The sequence below is a fragment of the Lonchura striata genome, chromosome 7, assembly GCF_046129695.1.
Source record: "Lonchura striata isolate bLonStr1 chromosome 7, bLonStr1.mat, whole genome shotgun sequence".
Lineage (NCBI taxonomy): Eukaryota > Metazoa > Chordata > Aves > Passeriformes > Estrildidae > Lonchura > Lonchura striata.
In genome coordinates, this window is record NC_134609.1 from 20,949,826 (window position 1) to 20,961,043 (window position 11,218).

Sequence of the window (11,218 nt, forward strand, 5' to 3'; positions counted from 1 at the left end):
GCAGATAAAACACACATTTGGCTGTCAGACCTTTGCTAGTACTAACTAAAATCTCTCTCTTTCCATGAATACAAACAGTGGACATTATTTCTTCATTTGACTCCTTAGGATCATTTCAAGTCACCTGTGAACCAAATCACATAGCCAGCTGCACCCTCACCTTCATCTGAGTCAAAGCCTTTATCGTAACCCAGCCAACGCCTCTCACACACAGTAAGACAACAGCCAAGAAGTTTTAGCTCCACACATGATCCCAACTAAGGATACCTGAAACCCCATAAATGCCAGTGCTGGGTAGAGATCAATCTCACTGTTACCAGATGAATCAGGTTCCTGATGGCTCAGAATCACTGTAGGGATAACATGATGGGCAGAGTCCCACAGAGCCCTTGGCACACAGGGAAAGCATTGGGTAACCTTTCCTCAGGAGTGGTAAAAACCTCAGTGCCATGCTCTCAGTCTTCCACAGACCCTCAAATCCCAGAGGAAGGATCTGGTGATTGCCCATAAGATGCTCTTCAGTCCAGCACTACTGCATTTAGCAGAGCAGCTAAAACTCCAAAATTAAGACAATGGGAAATAACCCCATGCTGTGGGCACTCTTAGAGCTTGCCAGAAGGAGAGGAAAAAAATTGGAAGAATAAAAGAATATTCTTAGTGTCTGGCTAGGACTGTGGCATCAGCTCTAATGGAACCAATTGCAAACCTCTCCTTCCACCTCATTTCTTTGACCATGTCCTCCTCTTGCTCCAGTGCAGAGCAGTACAGAAATCAAAACATAGCAAAGCACACATCTGCACACACAAAGATCTCACATCAAAACCCCAATCCCTACCAAACACCTGCACACTCCCTCAGCGTACCAAGAGAAGAATTCTGTGAAACAGAAACCCCAGTGGTTCTGGGCAACACCAGAGCACGCAGATGTACAGTCTTACAGCTCAGGGGCTGATAGAAAACCCAACACCATCACAGCCAAGCAGTTTGGCCAACACCATCAGCTGCGAGTCCTCAGACCCCTCAGGCCAGGGCCCAGCTATTTCACCACAGGAGATCACACCAGGACAGCAGTGCCTCACACACCTGTACACAGTCACCCTCCAGTGCCACCAGCAAATTGCCTTTCCTGTTCAGAAGGCCCCTGGTCCTTACAGCCAGAGGACAGACGGATGCCTAAGGACAGACAGATGGACTCTCCTGCACAGACTACGCCTGCAGTCTCCAAGGGTTCTTACCCATGGAAAATTCACTGACAATATTTTTAGTTTAAATGGAACTATTTATACTGGGGATGTCTGTATTAAAGGATGAAATGCAAGCTACAGCTGCCCAGCTCAAAAACAGGTGGAAAGCTGCTTCTTTAAAACAGCCCAGAGTTTTGACACAGACTGTTACATTCACAAAGACAACAGCAAAAGTTTAAACAGAAAATTTCTTCCTGAACAGTAACAGCCAAAACACTCCTCCATATGCTTCAAGTGACAGTATTCAGAGGTGGCTACTGCTAGATTTCTCTTGAGTAAAACATCCTGGGTTGTCTTTATTAAACACTTTTTGCTGAAAGGTTAGGGGAAAACTTAGCTGAATTTGGGGGGGGTGGGGAAAAAAACTTGTTAAGGACATCCAGGGCTTGTAAAGTGCATAAGGTAAAGGATTGCTACCTTCTGGTACATGGAAAACCAGTATGGATGTTCCTCTAGAACCAGTCACTTTTTATTCTTCTCTAACAATATATTGTTATTAAGTGAAAATAAGCAGCCTTTTGGTTCATAAAAAGCCATATTACCATCAGTGTTGCTTCAGGGTTTCTAGACAGTTTCACCTGATATAGACATATTTATAAAACACACACACAGAGCTTCCTTCCTCTTGCTGGCTCTCCTCTGCCCCATCCCAAAAGCCATCTCCAGAGCCTGTTTTCATCCCACTGAGGAAAATGCTGAACTGTCTTCCTGTGACACGTCTGGGAGATGGGAGGAGGGACATGCACTTAATCTGCTCTCCATGGCTTTCTTCCAGAAAAATACTTCACATATCCTTGTTTGTTTGTTTTTAAATTCTAAGTGATTTTAATGCCAGTGAAAGTTGCTGGAGTGAAAGCTCTGGGAAACTGCAGGCCTCCCACTTAGGCATTAGCAGGGGCTGTGCCAGCTGCCCTGATTCTGCAGAAGTCCAGGAGCTCGCTGCCTCTTCTACCATCCACCACAGGAAAAACCATCCCTCAGCTCAGGCTGCTCAAGATGACGCAGGTGTCAAAGCATCAAATTTTCAAAGGAAAATATAGGACAAAGGAAATATATACTGAGCTCAAAGCAGCAGAGCACTTGCAGGGCATGGAAACTGAAAAATACTTAAAACTGATTTTCAAAGTATTTTGCTTGGGGTCAGAGGGGTTTACTGGCAATCTTGCTGGAGAGGGGAAAATCAGGAATAACCTTCTAGGCACCAAAAAAATACACGCCAGAATTAATGTATAAATAATAAATAACCTTAGTCAAAGAGTAAAAAAATCTCACAGGATGCTGAGGGAGCAATTAGAAATCTCATCTTCACAGAGCTAGGAAAGCAGTAATTGAGATGTTCTCTGTTGCAGCAAGCCCCGAGGGTACAAGAATGCTTGCAAAGAAGACTTCACCTGTAACAGGGAGCTTTTCTGACAGGTAATGTGGAGACACCAGAGAGAGCAGACAGCAGCAGCAGCAGCAGCCCACTGCCAAGGGCTGCTCCCAGAAAGAGAATACTCCATGCTTCACCTCAACTGCTTCCACAGACCCTGGGACTCCAAGACAGGCAGGAAAGCCCATGGGGAAAGGCTCAGAGTCGACAAGCATGGCTGCCATCCTAGATGTGTGTTTCCTGAGGGAATGTGACTCTTAAGTCATCCCATTCTGGACCCGAGCGCTGTCAGGGAAGATCAGCCTTGCTCCCATTTCCTTGGCCATCCCACAGCCTCTGCTCCAGCAGCCGTGCCCGGGGAGGAACATGGCCCAAACTTGGGGGTTCCAAAATTGATGCCAGAAGTCAGCCCTGAGGTAACATCTGCATCCCTACACTTTATAAAGGTGAGTAAACCTTGTTGGCTTTGCAGCAGAGCACACTGAGATCCAGAGAGCCTAAAGGCCACACTGGTTAAAGGCTCTTCTACCACACTGCACAATGTCCTGTGTGTATCACACTGGATGTTTGTTCAAACTTTTCTGGGTGATTTATGAAGTCCATGCATTAAAGTTTGCATTCATAGGCAGGTCCTGGACAGTGGAGAACCAGGCTTCCAGTATTTCTGGGGCAGCTTGGAAGACTTCTATAAAGGAGACAGAATGGCAGTGTGGAGCTCCTGCTTAAACACAGCTATGGTTAGCAGAGATTTGGCATGTTTCTCCCTCTGAACAGAGATAGGGGTGTTTTCCTTGTAAACAAGTTTGCATCAAGCCCATAAAACCATGCTACTGACTACTGAGAGCATCAGAGCCCAGTGCATCCCTGCGTTCAGCCAGCGTGGTTTACAGGGAAAACAAAACACACCCCATCGGTCAGAGACACAGTGCCAGCAACGTATCAAAACATTATTGCTGCCAGTCAGGTTTCAAACGCCGTAGGTGTGGGACCACACACGCATTTAGGGACACTTAAGAGTCTGGGAATATTTTATTTTATTCTATCCAGTCAGTCAATGCTAAGAAACTGAAGAAGTTGCATTATGACAATACAGAATTGGAGATTTGTTGTGAAGCCATGGTACACCCGGAGCAGTGCTATGACCAAGTAGGAATCCACTGCAGCAAACTAGTGCAAGCTGGGATATTCTGATGGAGACACAAAGTTGGGGATGTGTATTCTGCCCATAGAATGCTCCCATTCCAAGGACTTGGTTGGCTATCTACACATTGAGTTCCTCTTCCAAAAACTGGAATAAGAAGGAGCTTTGTCAAAATCAAAAAGCATGAGAGCACCAATTAAGACCATCACTACACTCAAGCACTTACAGGTACTACTACAATGAATAGAGTATTTCTTTGCTCTGCCTTCACCCCAGGGTAATTTAAAGGTTATTATCCTTTCTTATGCCCATTTTTTGCAACAAGGCCTAAATGCTGACCAGACAGTAGCTTGGGGTACCAGTATGCCCAGACAATCACACCTGCTCAGCTGGTTGAGGTTGTCTCACTGCCCTCACCTGCCTGTCCCTGGGTGTCATCACCTGTCCCTAACAGCCCAGTGCAGACACCACCTTTCAGGTCTGTCTGCACATGTTTTAGTGCAAAAGCATCCTTGCTTTGTAATAAATACTCTTATGCATTCTCACCCTTACCCCATTGTATGTATTTATAAATACATATAATGAGAATATCATATAACCAACATCTAAAGAATGTGAGTTTGAAGGAGTAAATTATTATTATTATTACTGTAACATTTATCTTTTAGTGGAGCAAAGAGTGAGAGCACTAAAGTGGGAAGGCTCTAACTAACTGAAAGATACTCCACTTAAAAGTCCTCTGAGTGAAGAAAATCACCTGATTCCCTTTTGCTTTACCACCCCACACCCCAAATGTGGAAATGTCCCTGCCCAGATGAGAATAACAAACAGATCCTGGAGACTGAATTTTTGCTTTTAAAGTAAAGACAAAGGAAAATGCACTATATTAAAAAATTTAGTAATTACAAACTTCTCAGTAAAAGCTTCAATAAAGCCTCTCTAGAGGTGTGAACCAAAGCCCAGGAAAGTTACTAGGAGGGCTTTTTCCATCAGCTTGAGTGTATTTGGCTTTGACACTACCTGATTAAACAGCAGACAGCACCAATTGCAAACAGTATGCTACTGTGCTGCTCTCTGCCTTCTCCATGCAATATTTACACAGCACACTCCAGGAGAGGTGTCTGCTCTGGCTACATGAAAGCCTTCAGCCTCACAATGTCACACAGCACACAGTGCTGCCAGCCCCTCTCATGCTCCTGCTCTTCCCCGTGGTTTCTGGGGACCAGCTCCCTTTGCGTGAGCAGGCACAGATTAAGAGGATACAGCATGAAAAAGGAAGACCAAAAAAAAAGAAAACTATTTCATATTAGAAGGTCCAGCTGCTTCCTCCCAAATGACTAAATTAGAGAGCTTGTACGTCACCTCCTGCCTCAGGTAGGATCACATTGAATCCCTCTTCCTGTTTAATCCATATAAAATGGGAAATGGTTTTTGAGGAAGACAATGATTGAATACGAGAGTAGTATTTTTTCAGATTGTGCACTTTTTATCAGGTAATTGCAAGACTGCTTTGAAAGCCAAAGAAAATAACATTAAATGCTACACACACTTCATGGGTGGCTTGGGGTCAACCACTTTACTAACTTCTTCCCTCGTGTTTCCAGTGAGGGTACCAGCACATATCCTACCGTGCAGGGACAGGAGGAGGCAATGCCTTGGAGCTGGCTCTCTGAGGGCTAGGGGTGTGGGTGAGATGAACACACAAGCTGCTCTGGGATGCAGGAAGTCTGGGCTCCCTTTCCTATTCCAACAATTGCTTCTTTAGGATGTCTGTGCACTTCTCTCTCCATGATTTGGTGTCTCAGTTCCTCTCACTTTTATCAAAGCAGTGAGACTGGTGTAATTTTGACTACAACCCATCAAGCTGAATTGCACCAGTGGGCTCCAGCACCCACACACTGACCCCAGGCAGGGCTCTCATGAAGCCAGAGGTCACTTGCAGCTGTCAGCAGCCAACAGCACTTGTGCTGTCTCTAGGACATCATCTCCCTGGCAACCAAGTCCTAGTGAAAGTCAACAGTAGCATCTTTATAATTTTTAAAATGGAACTTGGACTTTGAAGCTGTTGTCCCCAGCTCATGGACTTGCTAAAAGCTTTTCCTTGAACTTTCATGTAGCTGCCTTCCCAGCACACTCAGCCACAGGGGAGCTTGTGCAGGCAGCCTGCTCGGACATTAAGCCTCTGGATTATTTCATCCTGCCTTGACCATAACACATCAGGATAACTACCTTGTCTCTCTATAGTAGATAATCTATTCCAAAGGCTGGAGACAGCCATTTGCTTTGCAAACTGTTGAATTTAGATACCACTGTCTCTTGGCTCTGCTGGAGGAAACAACTGGGAGTGCTCCTTGATCTGCTGGGCTCCCTGACTGCGTTGAAGCAGCCTCAAGTTGCACAGGACAACTCATTTGAGCCAAGCAGGGGGAATGCAGTTCCTTCTTCCAGAGCAGCAATTCCTTCTCCAAGGTATACTAACACAGGAACAAAGATCCTTGCCACCAAACCGTGTCCAGACCCTCCCCATCAGTGCTGGCCACTGTATAAACAGCAGCTTGCAACAAAGAGAATAAAGCCACGAAAATGCCTGATTGTGTCAGAGTTGCTTGGGTCTGAGCAGTAAAAGCAGGAGCAGCCAAGAGACAAGGAACAGAGCTTGACCCTAGCAGTACAAGATTTTTCTTCAAAGCATGCTGACATTTTACAACAGGTCATTTGTGACAAGCACACTCAAGTTCTCCTGGGAACAGTGCTGAAACCCTACACAGCAGAACTCAGTCCCTTAAAAGTCAGCAATGCCACTACCCCGAGGAGGTCAGCAACCATATCCACAGCAGCAGGGACACTCCTGCAAGAGATCTCGAGGCATTCAGAGGTGGCATTAGGAAACAATTACCCTGGGGAGGAACTGGGACAGTATACAGGCATCTCAGATGACTGATCAAATCAGCAGTGCACCTCAGTCTAACTGGAAGGAGGCAGAACAGCCACTTGTAAGCCAAGAGCATTTGACCTTACTTCTGTGCTAGACAAAGTTGAAAAACACACAAAGCCCAAATGCAACAGGAGTAGAGCAGTGCTGAAAGAGAAAATCTCTACTGATGCATCCATCCCTGCCCTTGGGATAACACAGGCACAGTTAAGAGACCTCAGAAATTACCTCAAGCATATAAATGTCTGGTGAGATAATGCACTTCAGTAAGTGCTCAATCCCCAGCAGAAAAGCAAGTGGTAAGAGAGGGGGTGGGAGATCCTCTTTATCTGGCTCCTAATGAATGTTTGCCATCACCCAGGTCTGCAAAGCAGTGAACAGGTGAAGGTGCAAAGCCAATCTCATCTCCCTGGGAGCAAGATCAAGCACATCTGGTAGGCAGAGGCTCCCTGCAGGGCTGCTAAGGAGATAGACATTTGGGTAAAGGGTAAGCTATCTGCCTGAAGATAAGCTGGGAGCAGAGAGAGGGGGAGATGTCCTCCTTAAACTCCAGGATGGATGGCTGAAGGAGGTAAGCATCAACAGTGGATCCTTTGAAATACAGAATGCACTTCTGGTTTGGGATCATTTCATGCTTAGTTCAAATAAGCACAATTTCAGACCAAAAGCCAGAGAAGCTACTCCATAAACAGATCAAACCTCATCAAGTGAGAAAAGAGGGTTTCTGACTAATGCTTAGCAGGGGCCGGAAAAGGGGATTTAGATTTTGCTACCAGCTTTTTCTCTTCAGAATGATTAACTGGCACCTTCAACCACTAACAGCACTATCTTAATCCACCCAGCTTCACTGCAGCACTGCTCAGCCAATGTGTGACCCCCATTGCATCAGGGGTCTTTCCAACAAACCCAGACTTGACCTTCCTGATATTGTTCTTGTTAAAAGAAAAGGGAAGGGAGAAAGCAAGGAGAATTAACATTTTTTTAAAGTATTAGCAAGTGAAAATAAATTTTTAAAATATCATCAGTATGGAGAAATAGGAGATTAATTTAGGAAGTCAAAAGCTCTAAGAGCAGCAGTAGCTTATGTTGGGGATACACCATACAAAGGCATGTGGTTATTGATCCAACCTTCTGTTTATCCTTTCACAGGCTGCCAGCCAGGGCCCCCAGCCAGCCAGGTGGTGTTGTGCTACCCAGTTGCTGAGAAAGATGCAGAGGGAAGCACTGCAGACTCCTTCCCCAGCAAGGATTTCCCAGAAGAGGGTAGAGAGCTGGCTGGGTTCCTATCAAGTAGCATTGGAGCCAAGATTTTAATCTATTCCCACAGGCAGAGCCCTATTCAGCTTCCAGTGAGGTATTAAACTCTCCAGAGATTTCACACACACGGGGTCATAGCGGAGGATATGTAAAGCTGTCTCTTTCTTTAACTTGCTTTAGTCAAAGCCACAAAAGCTGTGCTCATGTCACGAAAGACACCTGCTGCAGGCAATGACTCCTGGCAGCTAAGCCAAGCAATGCAGGGGCTTATGTGCTACTCACATTTAGCCCTCTCCACGTGCTGACAATGCCTAAGGTGTGCTTTCATCTCTCCAGGTTCCACTATGGTCCTGAAAGATCACAATTAAAAGGAGAGTCATGTTAAAACACCTGCAATACTTAGGTCACCATCCACCAGAGAAACACATCATTAATCTGATGCCAAGGCACGTTTGCATGGCCTGAAGGCTTGGAATGAAGACATTTATGGATGCTGGAGATAGAAAAGCTTTTTGATATTTCAAAGCCACATAGAGCAAAGAACATAAAGCTTTGCACTCTCCAAACCATCCACAGGCAATGGAGAGAGCTAAATTCTAAGTGATGCTTATATTAACCTTAGAAGAAAATACTTGTTAAAAAAAAGAGCACAGAACCAAAGTAACAGCAACCAATGGGTCAGACCCAGGGAATTAAATTCTTTGAAAGCATGGGTCCACACACAGTGAGTTACTCCAGCCAAAGAGAGATGACCCCACTGTGCTGAATACTGTACAGCCACAGATGGAAACTAAGTGGGACAAAGAAAACACCATTCATCACTGTTATACTACACATAACATCACCCAAACAAACCATTTCATTTGTGGGGTTTTCGCTGAGAACTGGGCACACGGAAGTGTGGAACTATTGTGCAGAAGAGCATATCAGCTAAGGTGAGAAGTGAGAAGGGTGATGGGAAAGAAACAAATTTGCCTCTAGAAGCATTGAAGAGACCTTCTTGCAATAGTCTAGGTTACTGTTTATTAAAATGCAATGACAACAACCATCAAGGAAAAATATGTATTTTACAGGTAAGCATAGGAAATATTTTCTTTCAAGTTCTGTAAACACAGGGTTTAAATCCTTGTTTTGTGGTCATTTTCCAGCAAACAAGAAATGAGTGGCAATTTCTCTCAGCAATCCAAGAGACTGGAAGATATTGTTACCAATTCTTTTGCATATTTTGGTGCTTGGCAGATGTACTTTTCTGATGCTGAATTGCCACCACCTTTCATGTGAGGTAACACCCTGCAGCTGTGTCAGCCACAGAAGCCTTTCCCACCTGGAAGCAGTGAGGGCATGACAGACTGAACGCACAGAACAGCTGCAACCTGAGAGGATAGAAGACCTAAAACTTCCAGTTTATGAATTGGTTGCAAGATGCTTAATTCCATGGTAGATGAGCGCTTCAGCTTTAGAAGACTGCATCTCCCAGCAACATAGTGCCCTCTAGCCTTAAACGGGGTTATGGTTTAAGCCTCAGAGGAAAAACCTCAGTGATATGTAACACTAACATAAAGGTTTATGTCCAATCTTTGGCCTTATCTTTTCAACAATCCATTCAGCTGCTGATCAGCTCAGAGAAATCTGGCAGACACACAATGCCAGGAAACACAGTATACTCAGAGCAATTTCACACCAGATGCAATACTCCCTCAGGCTTTTCCTTACCAAAGCTGGAAGATTTACCATCTCTATAGACAAAATCCAGCTTTCTGTGTTTTAAAATACATGTTGAATCTTGAGAAAAAGTTAAAGGATTTGGTGCAACTAAAACCCAGAAACAGCGAGAGAGAAGCAAAGATACTTCTCTACTAATGTGGAAAGAGGAAAGCTACTTGACTGTATGCTGCAAACTCCTTCAGGCAAAGACACCTCCACATGACAGCCTGCAACACAGGAGTCTGGGAAAACTGTTAAAAACTCCTCTAATGCTGTGCTATTGACAGTAAGGTGTGAAAGGAAGAAGGTGAAAGAGAGATAAAAGAGATCCAAACGCTGAGTCTGCCTTGGTAAGCATGCAGACAGGCTGCCCCTTCAAAAAAGGTCTGAATGTAACTTAGGGGTGAGAAGGAGCAAAGATGCGCTCAGCACCGCCGCAGCCGAACCTTGCTCCGCTCCCCACCGAGCACCCTGGCCAAGACCTGCGGGAGACCTGCGCCATCCTGCCCTGGGACGAGTGAGGAGGAAGGGAAGGAAACTTCAGAATGGTAACCTTAAAACGAGCCAAGAACCAAACGGGGTGAAAGAGGGTGAGGAAGAACAGCCGCACCTCCAGAGCAAGAAGCCTCGGGCAGCCCCGCGGGCGCCTCACCTGGAGCCGGCGTCTCGCCCACAGGGAGGCGAGGGACGGCTCCGGGCACGGCTGCGGGCACGGCTGCGGGCACGGCTCCGGGAACGGCTGAGGGCACCGCTCCGGGCACGGCTGCGGGCTCCGCTCCGGGCTCCGCTCCGGGCACGGCTGCGGGCACGGATCCGGGCTCCGCTCCGGGCACGGCTCCGGGCACCGCTCCGGGCACCGCTCCGGGCTCCGCTCCGGGCACCGCTCCGGGCTCCGCTCCGGGCGCGGCTGCGGGCACGGATCCGGGCTCCGCTCCGGGCACGGCTCCGGGCTCCGCTCCGGGCACGGCTGCGGGCACGGATCCGGGCTCCGCTCCGGGCACCGCTCCCCGCCCGGCCCGTCCCCCCGCACACGTGCGCACCCCGGGCCCCGCCGGCACTCACGTAGTGCTTCGAGGGGTTCCTCCGCTTCTCCACGTCCACCACGTTGGCGTCCAGCACGCTGTAGGACAGCATCTTCGCGCACCCCGGCGGGGCTCCGCCGCTCCCTGCCGGCGCTGGCAGCACCCTCCGCCGCGCTGCCCGCCGCGGCGATGCCGGGCGGGCGGCAGGGAGACAGGCAGGGGAGGATGCCCCGGTGCCGGCTCCGCCCCTGCCGCGGCGGCGGCTCCCCGCTCACAGCAGCCCTGCCCAGCCCGGCTCCGCTCCCTGCCCACTGCCCCGGGGCTGCGCGGCCACTGCGGCGGCGGGAGGGCCGGGCCGGGCCGGCGGCTCCGCCCCCGGGCGGCAGCGCGGGGCTCTGGCGGGACGGGAGCCGCCGCCCCCAGTGCCGGAGAGGGCGGGCGGCTGTCCCGGGGCTCCCCGCTCCCTGCCGAGACACCGCGGCCCGGGCTGGAGGGGACCCCGCGGCAGGGAAGCCCGGGCCTCCATCGCCGCAGAAAGGTCCGAAA

General features: G+C 48.1%; 1 protein-coding gene across 5 annotated transcripts in view; it reads right to left on the minus strand.

Moving 5' to 3' along the window:
• The window catches only part of SH3PXD2A (SH3 and PX domains 2A), a 246,473-nt gene extending 235,573 nt beyond the window's left edge, over window positions 1-10,900 (minus strand). For 2 of the 5 annotated variants that reach the window (XM_021536306.2, XM_021536305.2), the window contains exon 1: window positions 10,713-10,900. In XM_021536306.2, the coding sequence (XP_021391981.2) occupies window positions 10,713-10,784 (72 nt within the window). In that variant the 5' untranslated portion in view covers window positions 10,785-10,900. Of the gene's footprint in view, window positions 1-8,228; window positions 8,297-10,712 lie in introns of all 5 variants that reach the window. The other 3 variants (XM_021536308.3, XM_021536304.2, XM_077784680.1) reach the window with 2 other exon arrangements.
• Between the last annotated feature and the right edge of the window lie 318 nt (window positions 10,901-11,218).